This window comes from Kwoniella dendrophila, chromosome 2, assembly GCF_036810415.1.
Source record: "Kwoniella dendrophila CBS 6074 chromosome 2, complete sequence".
NCBI lineage: Eukaryota > Fungi > Basidiomycota > Tremellomycetes > Tremellales > Cryptococcaceae > Kwoniella > Kwoniella dendrophila.
Window position 1 is genome coordinate 256,051 of NC_089477.1, and position 22,875 is coordinate 278,925.

General features: G+C 39.8%; 9 protein-coding genes across 9 annotated transcripts; 3 read left to right on the top strand and 6 right to left on the bottom strand.

Moving 5' to 3' along the window:
* Positions 1-941: 941 nt before the first annotated feature.
* On the bottom strand, positions 942-1,721 carry L201_001525 (uncharacterized protein; the record flags this gene model as incomplete). Its single annotated transcript, XM_066217314.1, has 1 exon — positions 942-1,721. One exon carries the CDS (start codon positions 1,719-1,721, stop codon positions 942-944), a length of 780 nt encoding a protein of 259 aa, XP_066073411.1.
* An 864-nt stretch (positions 1,722-2,585) lies between these two features.
* L201_001526 (uncharacterized protein) lies at positions 2,586-3,943 on the top strand (the record flags this gene model as incomplete). The annotated part of the gene is made up of 5 exons (XM_066217315.1): positions 2,586-3,006; positions 3,138-3,301; positions 3,375-3,417; positions 3,525-3,685; positions 3,800-3,943. 5 exons carry the CDS (start codon positions 2,586-2,588, stop codon positions 3,941-3,943), a joined length of 933 nt encoding a protein of 310 aa, XP_066073412.1.
* A 360-nt stretch (positions 3,944-4,303) lies between these two features.
* Positions 4,304-4,809, bottom strand: L201_001527 (uncharacterized protein; the record flags this gene model as incomplete). Its single annotated transcript, XM_066217316.1, has 2 exons — positions 4,304-4,625; positions 4,682-4,809. 2 exons carry the CDS (start codon positions 4,807-4,809, stop codon positions 4,304-4,306), a joined length of 450 nt encoding a protein of 149 aa, XP_066073413.1.
* Positions 4,810-5,240: 431 nt separating this feature from the next.
* Positions 5,241-10,275, bottom strand: L201_001528 (uncharacterized protein; the record flags this gene model as incomplete). The annotated part of the gene is made up of 10 exons (XM_066217317.1): positions 5,241-5,276; positions 5,341-5,426; positions 5,495-5,612; positions 5,688-5,782; positions 5,841-8,940; positions 9,154-9,240; positions 9,303-9,596; positions 9,656-9,767; positions 9,827-9,946; positions 10,055-10,275. 10 exons carry the CDS (start codon positions 10,273-10,275, stop codon positions 5,241-5,243), a joined length of 4,269 nt encoding a protein of 1,422 aa, XP_066073414.1.
* A 532-nt stretch (positions 10,276-10,807) lies between these two features.
* L201_001529 (uncharacterized protein) lies at positions 10,808-13,002 on the top strand (the record flags this gene model as incomplete). The annotated part of the gene is made up of 6 exons (XM_066217318.1): positions 10,808-11,162; positions 11,248-11,321; positions 11,392-11,760; positions 11,848-12,317; positions 12,393-12,553; positions 12,659-13,002. 6 exons carry the CDS (start codon positions 10,808-10,810, stop codon positions 13,000-13,002), a joined length of 1,773 nt encoding a protein of 590 aa, XP_066073415.1.
* A 292-nt stretch (positions 13,003-13,294) lies between these two features.
* Positions 13,295-14,187, bottom strand: L201_001530 (uncharacterized protein; the record flags this gene model as incomplete). The annotated part of the gene is made up of 2 exons (XM_066217319.1): positions 13,295-13,472; positions 13,565-14,187. 2 exons carry the CDS (start codon positions 14,185-14,187, stop codon positions 13,295-13,297), a joined length of 801 nt encoding a protein of 266 aa, XP_066073416.1.
* A 2,889-nt stretch (positions 14,188-17,076) lies between these two features.
* L201_001531 (uncharacterized protein) lies at positions 17,077-19,214 on the bottom strand (the record flags this gene model as incomplete). Its single annotated transcript, XM_066217320.1, has 10 exons — positions 17,077-17,241; positions 17,306-17,496; positions 17,553-17,636; positions 17,696-17,888; positions 17,941-17,984; positions 18,039-18,294; positions 18,369-18,541; positions 18,602-18,611; positions 18,675-18,990; positions 19,102-19,214. The coding sequence occupies 10 exons, from the start codon at positions 19,212-19,214 to the stop codon at positions 17,077-17,079; spliced, it is 1,545 nt and encodes a 514-aa protein (XP_066073417.1).
* A 1,382-nt stretch (positions 19,215-20,596) lies between these two features.
* L201_001532 (uncharacterized protein) lies at positions 20,597-20,951 on the bottom strand (the record flags this gene model as incomplete). The annotated part of the gene is made up of 2 exons (XM_066217321.1): positions 20,597-20,633; positions 20,716-20,951. The coding sequence occupies 2 exons, from the start codon at positions 20,949-20,951 to the stop codon at positions 20,597-20,599; spliced, it is 273 nt and encodes a 90-aa protein (XP_066073418.1).
* A 307-nt stretch (positions 20,952-21,258) lies between these two features.
* On the top strand, positions 21,259-22,863 carry L201_001533 (COP9 signalosome complex subunit 5; the record flags this gene model as incomplete). Its single annotated transcript, XM_066217322.1, has 10 exons — positions 21,259-21,306; positions 21,370-21,452; positions 21,515-21,566; positions 21,623-21,763; positions 21,815-21,894; positions 21,950-22,040; positions 22,095-22,160; positions 22,217-22,414; positions 22,469-22,671; positions 22,734-22,863. 10 exons carry the CDS (start codon positions 21,259-21,261, stop codon positions 22,861-22,863), a joined length of 1,092 nt encoding a protein of 363 aa, XP_066073419.1.
* Between the last annotated feature and the right edge of the window lie 12 nt (positions 22,864-22,875).

Genomic DNA, 22,875 nt, shown 5'->3' on the forward strand with positions numbered 1-22,875 from the left:
TATTGTTTTATTGTACAATGACTCCTGTTCTTCATGGAAGCGTCTCACATGTCTGCCAACGCATTCGGTAACATGGCAAATTATTCTGTTTCTGCGGAATGTCCAATCACACGTATCATGAAACATCCTTCTATGCTTCCAGCATTGCCTCTCTACGGATTCAATTAGTAAACCCGAAATGAGTAACACGATTTTCCTTCCATCTTGTATTGTGTTTTGTGAATATTTTGTATGAAATTTCTTATGCAGGAGTAGTCGATACCCATTCTATTGGTAACTACTACGCCACTTAGCGTATCCTGTGAATATGATTGATAACCTCGCATTTCGCATTCCTCAAAAGGATGAAACACTCAGTTTGCGTATGTGAAACCCGCGCCATGTTATCACTATTATTCTTCCGTTAAAGAACATCTTTCGTGATGTCTTACCTGACCTTTTGTTGTTCTCTTTTGTTCTCTCTATTTAAGCCGATAACTGGGAGATACTGGATTTTACCGAATATTCAATAATCCGAGACACTCTTCAGAACAAGTTTCACAATGCTGCGTGAGGTATCAATCGTCATTGGCATGAAGATCATGCCGATTCTTCTATCCGCAACAGACTAAACTAGATCTCTTTCTCTTTTTGTCCGCCGCTTTGGTTGTCATGCTATCTGCTTAGTAGGGTATCATAGCATGAAACGTGTCGCATTAAAATACCCCGATTACACTGTGAAATCCGCGGTCTTATCGTGGAGAAGTACTTCCAATGGGCGCCGAGTAGATACGAGAAATGGTCAAAATAAGCCTTGCAGGTCATTGCATATTTCGTATATTACATTATAACGCTATCATTTGAGGCGTTTCTAGGTGGAAATCTGCTATATTGTTGTTGAAGTGGGTGTATGTGAACCATATCATCATCGCGCTGACAATCTAGATCGTCTTCAACCTGTTTTATTCTAATTTTTTACTTTCGCTTGTAACATCACTCGACGTGTCTTCTTCTTCTTCAAAGAGTGATTTATCTAAATCTTCATAATGTACTAATTCATCATCATTATAATAACTTGAACCCGTTGGAATGATAAATGTTGGATCTTCAAGATAAACCATCATCATTTTCCAATTTTGACCATTTCCTATTGATCTAACTTTATTTTGTGCTTTTCTAAATTTTATGAATGCTTTGATGCAGAATAAAGGTAATGTAATCATAGTAAAGATACCTTCAAGTTTAGTCATTCTTCTTTGTGTAAGTAAAATTATTCTTTCACCTTTATCTTTAGTAAATCTTGGTCTTCTATCTATTTCTTTCAACCTTTCGGATCTTGATTTCCTTGATTGTGTGTTGTTTAATTCTGCTCTTTCAAATCTCTCCTTATTTTCTAACTCGATTTTTTCTCTTTTTTCTCTTTCTTCTTTTCTTCTCTTATATACTTCTTCAGGTACATGATCAATCAGATTTGTATGCAGTAATTTACCAGTAGGTACTATAACTGTTGGATCAGGTAAATGATCTATCTCTTCACCTTCCTCATCACTTAATCTCATGCATTGTCTTGTATGTTTAACAACTCGCCATATTGAAACAGGTATAAATACAATAGAAAGGAAATTTTCCCAAGTAGTATATTCACGCTGAGCAGATAGTAATACACGTTGTCCATCTGGTTTGAATTTTGGTGAGCGGTCTATGATAGGTTTAGTCGTAGTTGAATCTTCGAGTTTGGGCATATTTGGGCGATATTCATCTCGTGTTAAGTTATCAATAATATCGATGTTATACGGGAAAGTGGTTTTCTAATAAAGTAGGCTTTTTATGTTTTATTCGTAAGTAAGTTGGACGGGAGAATACTTATCCTTCTTGTTGATTCTCGTATCCTTCTTATATATTGCATACCTCCAATTCTCGCTCATTTCTTCTAGTAAGTTCATATTGGTTGTGGTGTGTGAAATACTGTCAAAATAGCACATCGCTTGCGAATGATGTTCGGCGGACAACTACCTTCTTGACGAGTCTTGTTTCAGCTTAGAATGGTGCCTATGGTGTATATGATGTCAGTATGGAGTGTTTCCCTGGTGAGAAACGTCTTGGTCGGCCGAGAAAAGAGTACTTTGAATTCGCCAAGAAGACCGGAGAAATCCGAATACGCCTATCGATAAGATTATACTAGACTATCATTGTCAGATTCGAAGATCAACTCAACACCTTCACTGTCAAAGCATGTATGTCGTGTCGTTCTCAAAGTCGTTGTGGTCTTTCTTGTAGATTAGGCGATAAGTTAGATTAGCAAGAATACAAGTATTGTGCAAACATGGGGTTGTTCACTGGGAATGAAGTTTTAGATCAAATAAATTGCTTGGTCGTATATTTTTGACGTCATTGAACAACCGGTTTTTGAATTCAAAGTCTTTTGCTTTGTGACAGCATACGACGTTACTCAGTCAAAGCATTCACCTTCCTCGGCACAGTATGGTTTTACCATGTCCTTGCATCTACATAGTCATAAAGATTATTGATAGAAATTTGATGAAGCAGAGAATCCACTACATCAATAGATAAAGTGCTCGAAAAATAACAGGAACGCGTTCAGCATAATGGGACGAACTTTCACCGAAGAACCATCGACATGGGTACATAGTAAAGCGGAAGTAGAACCTGGAGTCAAAATACATTATGTAGATGTGGATCCATCATCAAGTGGAACAAGTGGCAATGGTAAAACAATTGTATTGATACATGGTTTTCCTCAAACATGGTATTGTTGGAGACAAGTTATTGGACCATTCTCAGAATTAGGATTTAGAGTTATAGCTGTAGATTATCGTGGTGCTGGAGATTCTGATAAACCAAGAAATGGTTATGATAAATCAACAATGTCAAAAGATATACATACTTTATATAAAGAAAAATTAGGTATAGAGAAAGCTATCATAGTTGGAAGTGATATTGGTTCTATGGTAGCTTCTTCTTTAGCTTTACAATTTGAGAACGATGTAGAAGCTTTAATTACTTTTGGTGAGTTGTTTCAATTACCAGCTATCACCATGACCCTAGCGGTATTGCTTAAGAGTCTATATTATATCTGCTGTTGGTATATATACATACATGGAGACTGAAAGAACTAAGCAAATTTTTACCCTTTTCAGAGGCCCCCATACCAGGAACCACATCGTTTGACACGGCAACAACAGATCCTAAATCCACTTGGCCATTCTTATGGCATTTCTTCTTCCATAACCAGCCTGATTTACCTGAACTACTCATCCAAGGTAAAGAGAAAGAATATATAAGTCACTTTTATCACAGATTGGTAAGCGCTCCTTGACATCTGAGATCTAGATAAATAACCGGCTAATTAGTGTTATGACGATATGTACTTGTAGTGTTTCGATCCTTCTTTCTTGACCGATGAGGATCTAGCTGTTTGTGAGTTATTTCATATACATGTCTGATCAGAATCTTAAGACTTTGACCGGAGATGAAGAGAAACCATATCATGAGTGACAGCAAGCTGATTCTACGCGTTTGAACAGATACGAAAGCGTTTTCAGCTTCAGGAGGTATAAGATGCGGATTGGACACGTATAGAGCCTTCCACCAAGATGTCAGCGATTTTAGGAACACTTTGAGTAAGAATGGGAAGATTTCTATACCTACTTTGACGGTAGCGGGTGAAGCTTCACCTATGCAAGAGGTGAGTGATATATAATCTGCCAACGGGTTTCAGTACTGAAGGAATCGAGAATCTTTATCTCGCATTTGTCTATTCATGAGCAGTAGAAGCTGACTTCCTCGTTCCACTGTATAGTTTATGGAAGATCAAACATCTGAATACGCCAAAGATGTCATATTCAAGCTCATTCCCAGAAGTATGCACTGGGTGCCCGAAGAGAACCCCGATGACTTTGTGCAAGCTGTAACAGAATTCTTGAAGGAGAAAAAGCTGATATGAAATGCCATATTTTGAGGACTTTGGAGATTGTCCACTGGGTTGGGTCTGCTGCGTCAAGTACATCTTCGGTTGAAGTGCGAGTTCCACAGTCTTGCTGCCGGTACTGTATTATGCATTCTTCATTAACAATTCCAATAGATACCGTGAACAAGAACATTGCGAACCCCTATCTGACAGTATTACTCTCGAGGCTGGAAGTTTTTTGCCAATTCATCCCAGTTAACAATGTTTCTCTCATAAAAAGAACTGTAAGTCGCACGTCTCGTGGATGCGAGCTGCGCAAGCAACCCTACGAGATATGGTGGGGTCGGCATGATGATATCTTTTGGAGAGATTGATTGTAAAGTCATCTCATTACGATCATCGATTACTTCCCATGCAGTTTAAAGCTTTACGACCTAGATGTAACAATTTATGTTCACTTGCAAAGCAAAAGAAGGTCCAGGGTGCTTGATTGACAAGGTGACATAACCGATAGTTCAGACGATCTTGGACGACTTCACATCCGTATTTGTCAGCTAATGAGAACAATTGTTGCGCTTGAGTCCATGTTTCGACTAATGGTGGTGAATATTTAACCATGTAGTCTAAAAATAATTCTAATTCAGATGATTTGGCATCAATAGGGATTGGAGTAGCTGCGTTCATATTCGGATCCCCTATGATATCTCTAAACACGGAGCTGAAATTAACGGTCAGTATATTAGTGTAGTATCAGTCAGTCTCTGGACCACTTACTTGTGAGCTTTTAAGATGTATGAATGCACTTTGAATTCTACCCCATCTGAGCTAACAAGAGTCATATCCGCATCTGCTGAGTCGTAAGCTGAAGCCTTTTTGACAGAATTGTCCTGTTCTTGTGACATTGTCATTATTTTTTGCTAAATTCTGTAACAACAAATAAGGACACTGTTAAAGGGGAAAATCGAGGTTGTTTAACGGTTAACTAATCAGATACAAATACAAGAAGAAGTATAGACACAAATCAATGTCACTCTATTCCTCAAGCAATTATGTTTGGGAACGATAATCAGCCGTGCGTAATCCTTTGTATTATGCACTGTATAATGAGAATAGTTACACGTAATGTGCCAACGCTCTTGCGACTTCACTTCAATCAAAGCTTGTTATCTACTGATTAATCTCTACGTACGAGGTCTTAACAGCTCAATCGAGCAAAAGTATGCGAACCGATTCATTATGACATATCATCTTTTTTATGTATGAGAACAGAATAATTACTTGTTGTAAATCATGAACACCCCTTATCGTCTATGTTGGTCTTCATTTCTTTCCTCTATACACTTAATCTTACTAATTGTTTGATTCCAGGCTAAACAAAAGAAGTCATCATCAGTGATCCTGAATACATTGAGGCTTTTGTAGAATCTACTCACAACCCAAGTGGTCATTTCACCTGAAGCACCAGTCAACAACTCTACATGCATTGATAAAGCCGCATTCCAATCCCTTGCAGCGATTGCTAAGAAGTGGTCATGCTCATCAGTTCCGGTATTTATAAAATCGATTTGAACGAAGAGGAAAACATACCTTTGGATATATTGTTCAATATGTCCATAGCCGGTTTAGGGACATTTTCGTTATTCAACCCATCGAAGAGAATATTCAATCTTCTTTCTGTATCCTCAACAACTTTCTTCACATTAGGCTATATATTCAGCGATAAGCATGTCAGCCAACGATTGTCGTTTGATATTCAGATGCAAAGCTAAACTTCACTTACAGGGAAATTTTTTTGTTTCACGTTAGAAAGTTCACCTGAAAGAGTTTCGAAGATGGGTCGAGCGGATTGTGGAATATGAGATCTATCTCCGGCAGCTACAGTAGATTTATGTTAGTCCACCAATCTGAGCTGGAAAAATGATAAGATACTCACGATGAGTTGGTTTAGTTGGTGCAGCAGGAGGTCCTTGAATTTCCTGTTGAGCAGGTTTTGGTGGAGATTGTATCACTTGAGGGGGAGGTCCACCTTGTTGCTGTTGAACAGATGGACTTCTACCTGGAGGTGGTGGACCGGCCATTCTTGATCCCATAGGAGGAGGTGGAGGAGCAGAATGTTGAGTAGGAGGTGACATAGCTTGAGGTGGTTTTTGTTGAGGTGGAGGTCTGATTTGTCCTGCAAGTGGTGATCCTACTCTGCCTTGAGGTCCAAGAGGTGATAAAGCTCTTTGAGGTGGAGGTCCAGCCATTACTCCAGGTGGTGGCGGTCCGCCTCTACCCTGTCCTTGAGGTGGTGGAGGTCGTACACCAGGTGGGGGTGGTCCAGCAAATTGTTGAGATCGTGGAGGTGGTGGTTGTTGGAATTGAGGTGGCTGTGTTTGCTGCTGTTGTTGAGGTTGAGCGGGAGGTGAAATTACTGATCTGGGCGGAGGAGGTTGAATTGATGGAGCACGAGGTCCGCCTTTAGGGGGTGGAGGTAATACACCAGGTTGAGGGGTTTGTCGAACAGGTGGAGGAGCGAATCCAGCAGGTTGAGCTTCGAAGGGGTTAGGCATATTAGGGAATGGAGATGTAATGGCTGAGGGCTTATTGGCGTCCTTGTTTACAGTACTTTGAGGTCGTTTAGGAGCAAGACTTGGTGCATCATTCCATCCTGGAATATCCCTTCTTTGGGCAGCAGGGATAGGAGGCGGGGTATTCGAGTTAGGTCCGTTGAGTGAACCAGCTCGAGGGGGTGGAGGAATTATACCTTGAGAAGTACCGTACGGTGGTTGCGGTGCACCGTAACCTTGAGCCTGAGGCTGATTGGGTTGATAACCATTAGAGGCATAGCCAGAAGGTTGGTAGTTAGAAGTTGATGAAGGAGCATAAGTACTACTATCGTTATATCCACCATAAGATTGTTGTTGTTGTTGAGGGTTATATTGGTTATTAGCTGCAGGGGCAGGTTGATATGGTGATGAAGTAGTAGGTGGTTTGTGTGCATTTTGAGTTGGTGCAGGTGGAGGAGCATAAGCTGATGGCTGAGTCTGACCGTATGGTGCAGGAGGTTGCACGGCGCTATATGGACCAGCGGTGGATGGTGCAGCACTGTAAGGACCAGATGATTGAGGTGCATACGATGAAGCGCCTGTAGGAGCGTAAGAGGTGGAAGCTTTAGGTTGAGAAGCTGATGCACCGAAAGCTGAGTTGACAGTGACACTTCCAGCTTGAACCCCAGCAGCAGTGAATAATCTATCTCTAGCTTTATCAAGTTCAGATCCAGCCGCTCCAGTACCTTTGTAATCTGAAGGAGTCATCTTGACAAATTTAGCAGCGATATCAACGAGACCTTGGGTAGCTAAAAGATCTGCGTATTCGTAGTATCGATCATATAATCCAGCTAATTTGTATGTTCTGGCTCCAGTTTCAGCAGCAACGGCAGATTCAGTAGGTGAGAGAAGATCCTCATCTACATAACCTGTAGCAGCGGTGAAAACAGCTACTTTTTCGATGAAAGATTGGAGAGCTTGAGCATGAGCGGCGTATCGAGTGGTATCTGTTGCTTCCTCTTCTTCAGACATTTCATCGACCCAAATGCTAATAACTTTCTCTAATTTCCTAGCGGCGAGATAACATAATGTGGCATCTTGTCGAGCGGTTTTAGCTGATTCTTTAGCTTCTGGACTATCGGAGCCAGCAAGTGTTCTCCATCTGAATTGAAGTCGTTGACCAAGTTGTTCGGCAAGGTTACTGAATTCACTCTCTTTGGCGAAAGTACATACAACGACGAAAGCTACTTTCCATTCGGATAAATCGGCATTTTGAACGATATCGACAAGATCTTCAGTGACGATTGACTGGAAAACTCTGAGGAAAGGAAGTGATGCGGTTTGTCGAGCGAAGTAAGCTTTTTGAGTTGATTGTAGGAGATCCGGACCACCTCGGACGGCAAGGAGTAAAGCATCGGCGAACCTTTCAGAAGCAAGACAAAGGTCGACAGCTGATTTGAAGTCACCCATGACTAAAGCTTGAGTGATAAGTTTGTCGATATCGCTTTCACCTTCTGGATAGATTTGGAAGGTGTTCTCTTTAGTGATAATTTCATCTCGGATTGAAGAAGCTCGACTGCCAATAGTAGCGGCTACAGAAGAGTCACCAATTTCGTTGTTTTTGTGAGGTATGATACTATCAAGTTGAGGATTTCTAAGAGCACCTGAAGCCATAGAGGAGAAGAAATCTGCAGCAGCGGCAGCTGGTGTTCCTGGCACGTGATCATCATCGAAAAGGCTTTTTTCACCTGTACCAGTAGTCGAAGCGGTCTCTGAATCTTTAACGCTCGAAGTCTCGTCGGCAACTGCGATAGCTTCTTCAGCTGTTTTCTCTGCTGTAGGTGTCGCTACCTCCGATTCGTCTTTTTCGTCTACTTTTGCTTGATCTTCAGACGGTGCTTCGGTAACCGTTACGGAAGGGAATTTTCCGATAGCATCTTGAACCTTTTGAGCAACTTCTTCCTTTGAGAACCCAAGTAATTGAACGATTTCATCTCGAGAATTGGTTCTAAATAAAGTTTGAAGAGCTTTCCAAGCGGCATCATCTCCACTAGCTTTGTCCGTGCAGAATTCTGCAAGTTTCTCCTTGTCACCAGCAGTAGCATCCAAGGCAGTAGCTCTATCGATAACACCTTGTTCAGTGGTGATATTTCTAAGATGAACAACTCCAGATTGATGTTTGCCTGAAGCGCCAGGAAGATTGGAGGTAGAAGCAAGAAGACCACCGAAACCGAAAGTAGCTGATACGGGTCGTCGAAGCCATTTAGGGGGCTGTTTCAATGAAAGAACATTGGCAGTATCGTTTGATGGCTCCTCTCTACTCAAAGCACCAAAAACATCATCTGCAGATGCTTCTTCATTGAGATTCTCAGATGGCTGAGAAGGCATGCTGGTTGTCTGAAGAGAGTGGATACCGATATGACCATCGAAGGATGCAGTAGCGAGGAGATCGGGGTTTCTAGGACACCAAGTGGTTTGGAATGACCAATCGTTACTAGCAGGAAGCTGTTTTTGTAAGCGACACTCAGACTTGGGAGGAACTCACTTCTCCGATAATTTCACCCGATTGAGGATTCCAACAAAGAGTTCTATTATCTTTACCACAAGACAATAAGAGATCGGCATCTTGCTTACACCAAGCAACGGAAAGTACACCTTTTTGATGACCACTGAGTATCTATACAAAGTTAGCGGAAATTCGGGCTCTTGTAAACTCACTTTCTCAGGAGCTCTTGTATTCCTCAAATCCCATAACATGATGATCGGTGATTCATCATCTTCTGAAGCAGTGATCAACCTTGTAGCCTACATAAAATTTGGATGTTAGCGTTCTGTGAATGACCTTACTCTATTCTGAAAGCACTCACTGATTCAGGATGCCAGCAAACATCACTCATTCCTCTACGTTTACCCATCTGTAACCCAGCTACTCCACCAACGGTTTCCATACCTTTAGCAGCACCTCCACCATATTGCAGACTAACAATTTCCTTTCCAGCTTTCAAATCCCAAACAGAGGTATAACCTGAAGAGGAAGAAGCTGCGAATACTCTAGCGACAGTAGGGTTCCATTGGAGAGATGTGATTTCGCCAAGTTTGGTAGAGGTTGGACCCGGTGGAACAGGAGCGTTGTTGGGGTTGTTGAGATCGTATATGTATAGCTGTAGATAAGTCAGCTCCGGCCCGTACCATAGATGACAAGGCGTGTTCTCAAGCTTACTTCGGCGTTGACAGCACCTGTTAACACCAGATTCTTCTGTATTTGATTGAAATCAAGACCACGAACAGGTCCAGTGTGCTTGTCGCTTTTGAATATACGAGCATCGTCGGCACTGAGGGGAACACATGGGATGAGCCATTGCAGCTTTGCCAGTTCTGAGAGTCCACTCACGTTGATCCGTTCAGTATCTTCTCTGGGTTAAACAAGTTTACTTCACCGGTTTCCATACCAGCTGCAAGAAGACCTTTACCATATGTTGATGAAGGAGCGGACCATGCAAGTCGATTGAATCTATATTCGTGATATTGAGTCAGCTGCCTGCGCCAATAATGAACTCAGGTATGTTCTGGAAAGCCATTGAGAGTTCTGAGATACGATGAGAGATAACATTCAACTCACCGACTATTTACAGTTATACTACCTTTAGCACCTTGACCTTCACCGCCAAGTCTGATTCCTTTTTCATCACCAAAATCTGGAGCCCAGATCTCTAATTGACTCTCATTACTAAAGTTCTCATCTAAAGCACCTGCTACTGCACCGGTCGCCAAAAGAGGGGAAGAAGACGACGATTGGTCCCATGCGAATGTCGCTGTTCTTGAGATATCTTTCAATTTCATTTTGTATTAGGTATAACGGCCGCGCCGCGCCTGTTATTAAGGATATTAAGTAGAGAAAAGAAGGGGGGAAGGAGAAATCCAGGTCGTTCTGTTAGTTATGACCTAGATGTATACGGTATATATAGCTAAAAGAGGATTGAAGGTATGACTTTAATGGCTATAGTATGGTGAACAATGGGTGTGGATGTGGTGGATTCAGTATACCATATGACGAGGCTAATGCTCAACGTTCAAGACGTGGCGCTCCTCACCGTTATACAGGCAGCTTGCATGCCTACTAACCTCTATCGGTAAGCTTTAGGCTTGTCTCCCTACTCGCATGATTGCAGACGCGCACCTATCTTCAGCTTGAAACCACCTGCACCACACGTGTAAAATTTCCATTTTCATTTTGAGATTTCTTTCGTTCGAAGATTTCTGTGTGAATGTTGAAATTTGTCCAAGTAAATTTGTTAAAAACATCAACGGAATCCAAGAAATTTGGCTGATTCAAATATAACTTCTCGTCAACACAGAGCAACTTGAATCAAAAATGCCTGATCCTTTCTTTCAATCTGAAAAAAAACGAAAAAGACCTACTCGAGCCGGACCATCTAGGTCAAATGGAGGTGAAGGTAGACCCCTACCTTATGGTAAAGGACAAAAAACAAAACCAACTGCCGGTGCAGGTAAAAGAAGACAAGAAAAAGATGAAGAATTATCTTCAGATGCAGAAGGTGAAAATGGTGTTGGAGGAGGAGATTTAGATTTAATGGATTTTAGATCAGGTAGAGAAGATGTACATTTTAGTGATGATGAATTGATAAATCAAAATGAAACTGCTGCTGAAAAAAGAGTTAGATTAGCTAAAGGTTATTTAGCTAAAGTTAGAGATGAAGTTGAAGCTGGTAAGTTTCGTTTCTATGAATATGCAATGCTTGAGTTTGCGTTAGCTCCTGTTTTTTTTTTAGCTGACTGTTTGATTTGTTCTAGCAAACGCAAATACCGATTATGATGCTGCTGAAATTGATAGAGAATTGATAGCGTCAAGATTACAGAAAGATGTCGTAAGTGATTTTTCAATCAATATGACCATCTCGACTTAGGCTGTGATGCTTATATGGAAAGAGTATATAGGCGGAACAATCAGGTAAAATACATTTACACATTGCCAATAATGCTACTTCAGTTACAACAAGATTTTTACCTACTTCACCTAATGTTCCAACTTCTGCCGCTTTGACACCCAAATACCTTTTTGTTTCGACGAAAAGAGGATCTATCATAAGATATAGTACTTCTACGTTAAAGAAAATAGGGAAACCATTTGGACAATCTGTTATTGGAGATGCTGGACATAAAGGTGAAATTTTATGTATAGCTGCAAGTGAAGATGGTAAATTCGTTGTAACAGGAGGAAGAGATAAGATTATTGGAGTTTGGAATGTTGAAGGTGATGAACCTGTTTGGGTAACAGGTTTGAAAGGCCATAAGGATGCAGTCACGGTGAGTTCAAGCATATATTCAGACCGAAAATGAAAGAAACATTTTCCGAAGAAAATACCTAACTTCCAATTTCCATATCAATTTTAGTCAATCGCTATACCGGCATTAAACAATCCATCGCATCATATATTATCAGCATCATTATCTAGACATTTAGCATTACATTCATTATCAACATTATCAGTCATAGATACATTTTTCGGTCATCAAGATTCAATACCATTTGTTTCTTCATTAAAACCTACTTTAGCTGTAACAGCAGGATCAAGAGATAGGACATGTAGATGGTGGAAAGTTGAAGAAGAAGTTCAATTGGTTTTTAGAGGTGGTGGTAAAACTAGATTAGATCAATCTGGTTTATTACCTGAAGAAAGAAAAGAAAGATTAGGTGGTGGTTGGACTGAAGGTGTTGATCCATCTGAAAACAATACAGAACCAAAATCAATAAATGGAAAATTGCCTAAAGGTAAAGGTAAATTCAAAGAATTCATAGAAGGTAGTATAGATGTAGTCGAGATGTTAGATGATCAACATTTCGTTTCTGGTGGTGATAGTGGGTAAGTCAAATCCCCGAACAGCTTTTCAAGCGGTAACATCAAGGGTTAAAAGCTGATTTATCACGAACATTCAAGCTCTATCTCATTATGGCATATTGGTAAAAAGAAACCAATTTTCACTCAAGCTTTTGCACACGGTATGAGTGATTTAGTCGATAGTGAAGAATACTCTATAAGTGGACCAAGGTGGATTACTTCTTTGGCTGGAATAAGGGGCACAAACTTGTTTGCATCTGGTAAGTAAAATGCCTTTACAAATTATGCCAATAATTCTACTCAATTCTTTGTGTCTTCCCAGCGATATGTAATCCAACGTTGTACTGACAAATCCTCTCAATCAGGTTCATACGATGGTCAAATACGTTTCTGGTCTCTCGATCCATCTATGAAGAACTTTTCAAGATTATCACTCACAATACCGATTAGAGGATTCATTAATTCTATTCAATTACTTTCTTATCCTATAAATACCATTCAACCATCATCTTTCCCCGAATCAACTAAATCAATTGAAAATTCAGAAGAACCAAGTAAGAAATTTAGTGTAAAGAATGAGGTTTATATTGTAGCTTCAATAGCTCAAGAACCAAGATTAGGTAGATGGATGAACGATAAAAAAGCTAAAAATGGTATTTTAGTTGGAAGAGTTGAATTCGACTCTGAAGGTCAAAGAATGATGATCTAGTTTGTATATGTATGTATCACTCGTTCGCATAGCAAAGATGACATTGTGTACTGTACCATGTGTTAGCATATGTTATACGGATTGATGACATACAGCAAATTAATACATAATCATTTAATCGTTATCATAACATAATTTTTCTATCTTGGAAAAGAGCTATCGTGTATACAGTCGAAATTCACAAATCCCTCTTATCTAAAACCTACTCTTATGCTTCAACTTGTCATCTATTCTAACGACTTACATATGTTCTTGCAGAATTTTGCGTATTTAGTTTGGACATTCTCATCGTTTAAGCATGAGTTGGCTGAGCAGGAAGATTAGGTGCAGAATGTGATTGATGATGATGATGTTGATGTGTTTCATCGGGATAAGAGAGATCATGATCGACCATAGGAAGAGGTTGAAAAGCTGCTATCTCAGCCGGAGACGCATAAAATGATATCGGTCTTGATCTAGGTGAGGAATATCTAGAAGAATGAAGTGCGGATTAGCCTTTTGACCCAATTATGACCCAATTAAGATGAACCTTTTATTATTGTGTATACCATATATCACTTACTCATGTAGATCCATACCTAATTCCGCTCTACCTGGACTCATCATCTCAGCATCTAAAGGAGCACTTCTTTGTTGTTCTGCATATGATCTATTTTCCCATGTTTTACTAAGTTTAGGCTTATTTGTTAAAGCAAGTAGAAGTCTTTTCGATAATGGTGTATACGCTGAAGGCGATGAAGGTGATTTAGGTGATACAGGTGATTTGGGTGGTAAAGTAGGAAGTGAAGAAGTATTTGTTGTATCTTGTTCATGGGTATGTTCTTCGGTTACATGGCTATGGTGAGATTGGGCATCTTGCTGATGAGGATTATGTGGATGAACTGCTGAAAAAGGTAGCATTCGGTCTGTTTCATTTGAATGAACATCATGTTCGTTGCGATTAGGAGATTGAGGTTGAGATTGAGATTGATGTTGGCGTTGGGATAATCTTGAATCCTTTTTCAAATGATGTTGATGAGCTTGTCGATGACGTTCTGGTAGTTGATGTTTATGCACTTTATGGATTTTATGTGTAGGTGAAGTTGGGTTTTGTGGAGCGAGTGGATGATCCAGATTTCGATCTTCTGGGTTTGGAATGGTATCTTTTGGAAGAGGAAGTGGTTTCATATGTGTTGGTATCGGCATGGTGATTTCTCAGTATCGGTAGTTGGTGATTTCAGTATTCAGCAGTATTGATTTGAAAGCAAAAGATCAGAATTGATAGATGAATTGGATATGATACACCAATTGTTATTCGATCTTATGGTAATGTGTCGTGATCATTCAACAGATAAACCAAATAATCTACAGAGGACCCCTTTAAATTGTAATGTAGGGTTAATCTTTAGTAGGATCAAAACGCACAGACCAGGTTCAAGATTGTTAATCCTAACCTTATTAACGGATCAGAGGAATTCGTGAAGTGTGTCAACGTTTAAACGATAAAGACTGAACTGCAAGATTGAGGAGCAAGGTATGCATACGAATCTAAACTTTCGACAGAATTTTGCATGGTCTAAGGGTGTTTGAGGTTGGATGATTTTGTTGGATGACGGGTTAAATCGATCAACTTTGTAATGTTTGAGCTGTTTGTGTGTTTCACTGACAATGACGGTCGAACCATTTTCCCCTCGGTGGCATAGGATGCGTAAAAGTATAACCTTCTTGCGTTTACTGATGCTCCTCTACGTTGATAATCAGTATTAGCATAACCAACTTGCAAGAAACAGAATAGATGTAAAGCGATGCCGCAAATGGACAACAGGTAAACGATGCATGGTCCAAACGCAAAAAAGCCCACCCCTCTACTACCTCCCAATAAAGGAAAGAAGTAGAGAGGTGGGCTTTTCGCTCAACAGCAAACTGTCCTCGAAGAGGTCAAAGAACTGTTGTAAGGAAGATAAAATAAGATGAGAAGATGAGTAAATGCAATATGCAAGCGGATTAAAAGATTAGATAGGAGGGGAGTGAGATTAGAATAATTAAAAGAGGAGAACGAGTTTTAGTCAACGCCTGTCTGATACGATATTCGACGAGGCGTAAATATTATCAAGTACGAACCCTTTTCGTGAACCATTAAATTCTCTCCTTTTGCACAATGCATTGAATTTCAGCTTGAAGCCTACAGGACAACTTGCGACTCGAACCAAACCCGATCCCGGCGTGGGGGTGTAAAGTCATGAACGAGGTGGAAAAAAGGTGAGAACAGGAAACATCGATAGTTATCCAAGTTAGAGATAGTAGTGATAAGTGACCGACTGTTATAGATTTTTTCGCTTCGATTGTATACTATGTTGTTTTGGAGTAGCCCTTAAGATTCAAGTAAGATCGTTAAAGATAAAACCGTTCAACCCAATAAACCCTCGAAGACGAAAAAGCTGTTACCGACGAACCAAACCAGCTAGCTGCTAAAGTGTTAAGAGAAACACTGAATCCCAACGCCACTTGAATGACCTCGCTGCGTTATTCGCCACTCGTAACACCACGACAACAACCAGTCCGAGGTCGACCACATGACATGACGATAATCCCGAATGATGATGACGTTGAAATGGAGTTGAGGAGTAAACGATACAGACTAAAGGCGGGGGAAGGCAATTCAGGTTCTTGTAACCCAACTGTGAACAAGACCATTTATTTTTGATAGACCAAATAGAGAAAAGAAAGAGACAACAAAAAGAGGAAAAAGTATGGACGTCACCAACACAGTTTTCTCTGATTGTGTACTACTATACTATATCAACCTTCCTTGTGTGCGTATCCTAGTTGTAGATGATTATTGCTAACAACCTCGACTAAATCTTATGAACTGACGGAACCCGATGAGTAACGACGATTGATACGATTGGTTTTGAGTTGATAGCACATGACAAGGTGTAAGCGGTAGGTGCTTTACCGTGAGTGAGATTGACTCTTAGTGGGTTTATAATCTAATTCGACTCAACCAAATCCTGGTAGGATAAGAAGGAAGAGTAAGAAAGGATTGACAGTAAACCAAAGCCGAATAGCTCAATGAATTGTGTGAAGTCAAAACGAGTCAAAGACTCTCACCTGATTTTTTCCAAGAAAGAAAAGCACGGTGTCAACACTCTGAATAAACCACAAAAGACCGGAGGTCATGAAAGCTTACTAGAGGTTTTTCCACAAAAGACTATCTTTGCCACATCTTGGTCAGAGATGGGTGTTAGATATCTCAATTCACTGAAATGCTAAACGAGCGGCAAACATTATCCAAGGTGATGAATTGTCTTGCGTTGTTGATTCCTTGAGGTTTCTTGAGGTGAAATATCGTTGGAAGTGTTAGTTGTTGGGTGGTTAGTGAAGTTTGTAAAAGTTTTGTTGTGATGAGTAGAAGAAAGAAAAGAAACATAAAGACGATGGGAAAAAGGGGTAAATATATGTATAATGAGAATTAGGATTAGAGGGTGGTGTTGTATGGTGAGAATAGGTACTCGTATGCGATAACTTGTTTTAGTGCGTATCGCCTCGTCAGAATGTCAAAATGTGAATACAAAACAAACAAAAGATACAAAAAGTAAAACATAATCACGCATAATCCCTGAGGAAATCTACAAAGGATGACTCACTGTAATTTTTTCAAATTTCATAACTCAATTTTCAGGGTTGTGAATTTGCAATTTGCGGCGTTATACAAACACCGAGAGCTGAATACTCCTTTGGCATTTTTAATCAACAGCAATCTGCTAGACGTAAGGGGTAATAATTATATAGTTATTTGCAATTCAAGTCAAAGTCAGATGACGGTGTGGGGTGTTTGTCCTTTTGTTTACATATAGCAGACGTAAAACCACAGTAGCATCATCCAGAATAATCCCATCAAGTGGCAAATTGTCATGGTGGCAATGGTATGGTGTTCATCAAAACCTCATGCATAGTAAAGTAGTCTTAACTCAGGAGTGACTTGCTTGAAGAGGGGGTGTTCCGACAATAAAACGGTGATCACAAAGGATCCATTCTATACTTATACCACACCAAATACAATGAGTTGAGCACATTAAACGACTTATACAGTATTTATAGATTTACTTCTTCTGAATCCCAAGAAACCGGTCTAATAAAGCAATCTTTTGGATGACTAATAATCTTATCGAACCGTTCAAATCCATTCAGATTTTGAGGTATTGGCGCGAAGAAAAAGGCTAAATTGAGATGTGCGATGAATACTCTTAATTCCAATAACTATACAGCTTCTTGCTTAGCTATACACCTGAATATAAGTGGCGTAAGATTTATTCGTACTTACTGCAAGATTTTTACCAAAACATCTACGTTGACCTAATGAAAATGGCAAACTGGGTCCAGCGGTTGCATTAAATTGGCCTTCCTCATCTAGCCATCTTTCCGGATCAAACAGATGTCCTGTACCTGATTGCCAATACCCTACTCTGCGATCACGATTATCTTGCTGATTTTCGTTAGAATATGATGAATCATCTGTTTCTATGTTATTAGCAAAACTCATGTCTAAAGAGAGAGGTCAAAAGACATACTATCTTGATAACCTGTTGACGTTGGAAATGCTAAAGTGGTACCTTTAGGTATGTAATGACCTAGTATGATTACATCTTCTTTGGCTAAAAGAAATCAAAATCAGATTTACTTGGTGATGTACAGGTGATCTCATGATACTGACTATCTCTTAGATAACCTCCAGCTGTACGAGCGATTCTAAGAGTTTCATGAACGACCGCTTCTAGGTAAGGTACGTTACTTGGACTTAGATTGTCGTAGTTCAAACCTTGTTCCTTATAATCAGGTATTTTATCTTGTAAATGATCTCTCAATTTCCTTTGGACTGATGGATTGTTCGTCATATATTTACACCACTATTTTGAAGAACTTAGGTAAAATCATCATACTAACAAGCAATAAACTCACCCAAGCAAGAGTTGTCGAAGAAGTTTCGGTTCCAGCAAGAAGATCTATGGGTGATTGTGTTATTCTCAACCAGATTCAAGTCTCCCAACATGACCTACACTGAAATAACTCCTGCTTGATTTCTTCATCCGATATTTTGTGATCATTTCCCAATTCCTTGGCGATCACCAAATCCAGAGTATTATTTGCCATGTCTTCAGCTACGTTAGGAGAAAATCGAGATGCTTTTGAACGAGCTTCACGTATTTTCTGCTTTAAGAAGTTCTCTATCCGTTTTATGTGTTTTTTATAAGTAGGCGATAAACTGATAAAGTAGTGAGTCAAGCTTGGAAAAGGGTTCTGAAGGGGAACAGTCTATGAAACGAGATGCCATTTGAGCTGATTAGTAACTTCCCTAACTTGGGTTTCTGTGTGATATGCTCACTCACATTGAAAATATACCAGACACTTTCGGCCAGCTCTGGTGCTTCTAGCCGAAATCTAATTTCGTTTCTTTTACCATCTTCTATAACGGCATCCCTGCTTGAGTATTCGGTACAATGGGATAATTTAGATGTATATCCAGAAATGATATTCCAATTTTCGCCCAAGGCAATACCACCTAGCGATAGAAAAGCTGAGCAGCTGTAGGGAATCCAATGTAGTATAGATTACAACTCACATATAGCATCCTAAGAGAATCAAAGAGAACGTTGGCCAATGAGACACACAGTATCAAAATCAACATCACATACCATGGTAGCACTTTCCAAATCCAATTCAGCCTCAAAACTTCTCCCGTTCGCTAATTTACTTTTTTCCTGCCATAGTTTTACTAGTTCCTCAGCAGATCTAGTTATATTTGGATTCACTGTTCTAAGAAATTTGGGCGTCATAGTTGTACTAAGTAATTTCCTATGATGCCTCCAGATTTCATCAGTTTTCAAAGTAAGTAAAGCTTTAGGTAGTATACCTTTAAATAAATTAACTGTGTAAGATGATCTATCTAATGATTGATGTCGGCGCAATAAAAGGTTTTCTATCTCAAGATAATCTGTTATAACCACCATGCTATCAGACCGTATGGGAAAATTCAATAGGTAGATTAGCTGGATCACTTTTTCATTGTGGAATTAATTCTTGAATTCAGTAGGAGATAAGAGACGGAAGGTATCGACTCACTGTGCAAAAGGACCAAGTTTGATTTGGCAGATTGGACCTAAAGTTTCAGATGATTTATCAAAAAAATCCGTGAATGATCCATTATTCCTCATGATCCTGCCTAATCTTATCATATCTCCTAATATGAAATGACTATCAACCCAACAGGGTATACCAGGTAAAGTTTTTGGTAGGAATCGAAGCCACCCTATTATTAGGAGGCTAAATACCGATATGATTATCAAGATTGAACTCATAATTCAAATTATACTGCACTGCGATCCAAAAACATGTCAGTTGTTGATAGAGATTGGACGAAGGTGACTTATCTTGTATAATGAGAACGAGAATTATACGGTAACCTACCTCTTTTGAAAAACTATATGAGAAATACTGTGTGAATGTTTGGATCAAAGAGCTTGTATGTGATGATGATGCGGACATCACCAAAACGTGTTGATGATTTCGAGATCAACATCAGCATCAGGACTTGATCGAGTATTCAGGACCATATATGGTTAGTATACTTTGATGCATCACTTGAAGTACCTGAAAGTCAGTCAGAGTGACAGGGTGACACTGAACGACTACGAACAGATCGATATATCGATGACTGATCTGAAAATATGGAGCGTCAATAGGCGGGATCTTCTTGGTCGGTAAAAACGACAAGGCATCATCCTTCGAAATATAAGTAGCGGTGATCAGATACTTGTTATCAGGTTATCAATTCAAGAAGACTTGTTTGTATTGACGATAAATCCCTATCATTGGATGATTAAATTTAGTGTTTCATTTAATTTCCCAAGAAAGGTATGTTATCGTTATCATTTCGGTTGAGTGAGTGGTGGATGGTGTTCAATGCATTACTAGGTATAGTGATGAGGTGGCCAAAGGTCATTTATACATTTGATCGTACCTAGATATGGTAGCTTGGCCGAGAGGATCCATACAACCATCGAGTTTCCATTCCCATGCACCGTCGTATTTCCTTTCCATACCAAGCATTACTAAAACGTTGTTTGATGTAATGAGAAACAGAAGTATAGTCCACTTTATATTTTCACATGTCAGGAAAGGTAGCGTACAATATAAACTAATCAATCAAAACCTAATCAGAATACAATGATACTTTTGAGTGATTGCCGAAATGTATATGGTACACGCTAAACCCTATATTACTGAATATCTATATTATACAACCAATCACAACTATTGTTTGAGTGAGGGAATTGAGAATGTATTCTCTAATTCGTTGTTCGCCCTTCTTATATAATTACTCCTAACGTCTGAGTATTCTTTCACCATGCGTATACCCAATGTCTGAAATCAATCAGGTTATCGTGATGAGCCCCTTTCTTCGTAGTTATTTATATATCTCTTGACGACGGTTCTTATTGTATGCTGCGTCAGCACATAAAAGTTTGGGGTAGTGATAAGTCATCTTCAATCTTTCCATTGAAGATTGTGTTTGTAAGAGCTGATATAGTCGAGATCGATTAACGACCCATTGTGGTTACTTCTTTCCAGCAGCGACGACTGAGTTTCTTGTTCTAGATTACAATATGTCTGACTTAGCATTGACTCCACTAAAGGAAACATTGATGTTCTTGTGTTGTCTAGGAAGAGACTTACAAATTATCAATATACAGACTAAGCATCTCATTATCTTTTGATAATTTTTCATTTTCACCTTCAACTTCAGTGACTCTAACTAATAATCCACGTAAACCATCACGAAGTGTTAAGATATCTTTAATTATCTTCTCTTTTTCCAGAGCGGATTCTACTGTAGGTTCAGGTGTTTCTTCTACCGCTGAGCTTGACCATGATTCGGATATACTGGCTTCTGCATAATTTGATAGTGACATAATGAGAGTTCTAGAAACGTTGTATGGTTATGAATGATACTGCTCATAGATTGAACCAAAAATCAGATGTTGCAGAAAGCATTTGACCTTTGACCTTTATCTCCATATCGTCCTTTCGGGAAGCAGTCGTACCACGCGTCTGCAGGGAGAGTTACGTAATTGCATAACAGAAAGATGAGAAGTGGAGGTTCGACCGCAAGGTTGAGGAAATGACGGTGTGCATTCCTTCGGTCTCAACATGATTGATGTTTAACAATCTTTGATAGTCTTTCTCTTACCCGAGCATAGCTGAGAAGGGAAATCAAAAATGGGAGATATAGCAAGGAAGACTTTCGAGCTAAACAATAATGTCCAGGTTAGCTTCTCGTCAATTGCAACTTCTCCCGAATTTAGCTAACATCATCAATCTTTCGAACAGTCTGTCGATCCGACCGCTGCTATCTTTCAATGGCCAAGGGAGGAAGAGAAGGCTTTAGAAGATCAAGCACCATGGTCAAAGGAGTAAGCTTTCCCAACGTTGCACTTCTTGGTATCGGTATAGCTTACGTCCATTCTCGAAACAGCCCTCACTACTTCCATACGGTCAAAATCTCCGCCGTAGCACTGATCAAGATGGTAAACATAAACCTTCCTCTTTTCTGCTCTAGGTTTCCGGCTAACATCTAACTCAGGTCACTCATGCTCGATCTGGAGGAGCTTACGAGATTATGGGAGTAATGTATGGTAGAGTGAGAGATGGTGTTTTCTGGATCATGGATGCAGCAGCTTTACCTGTTCAAGGTACGGAAACTAGAGTTAATGCGGGAAATGAGGTCAGCTTTAACTCTCCCACCTTACAGAACATCCGCTGACTTATCACTTAGGCAATGGAATACATGGTCAGCTTTCAAGAATCTTCTCGAGAAGCTGGAAAAGGAGAATTACTCAGGGGATGGTATCATTCGTATGTCTTTCCGTCCATCGATTATAACCCTATGGTATACTGATACCCTTCATAGACATCCCGGCTACGGCTGCTGGCTTTCCGGTATCGACGTAAATACTCAGCTTAATAATCAAAAATTCAATGATCCTTATCTTGCTGTAGTCGTAAGTAATCCGCACTCATCGTATCAAAAAGACGTAATGCTAATATCGGCTTAGATCGATCCCAACAGAACTGTTTCTGCTGGTAAAGTAGAGATAGGAGCATTCAGAACTTATCCTGAGGCGAGCTGTCTCATGGCATTTATAGAAGTCAAAAAGCTGATGTTCGTTATCAACAGGGTTATAAACCACCTTCTTCCGGTACATCTCAATACCAGTCAATACCTATGGATAAAATAGAAGACTTCGGGGTACATGCAGACGCATACTATCCTCTGAAAGTCGAAGTTTATAAGACAAAGCTGGACGAGCATTTACTTGATCTCTTGTGGAACAAATATTGGGTGGCTACTCTGAGTTCAAGTTTATTGACTTCAGTAAGTCTCGAATTTCTGCAGTTGAACTTGTGGTACTAACTCTACCATGCATAGAACCGAGAATACTCCACATCGCAAGTCAAAGATCTCAACGCAAAATTACAGGTTGCATCCTCCAACCTTGGTAGCTCAACTTCCAATCTCAAGCTAAAATCAACTCCCGCTGGACAAAGTACCGGTAAGGGCAAAACTACTGGGAAGGAATACGCAGGTGTAGAAGAGGAGGATACAGCTCTCGCCAAAGCCACACAGGACAGGTATGTTGATAGGGATAAGCAGTCTTTGTTTTGATATCAGAACTAACACCAGTACCCGGTAGTTCGCGTATCACAACTGAAGCTCAAAACGGTATGGTGGCTCAATTGCTCAAAGACAAATTGTTCAATACTCCTCTCAACGGACCGTTAGATCCTAATGTAGCTAGAGCAGCTGTTCAAGGTAGACAATAACTCTCCATACCA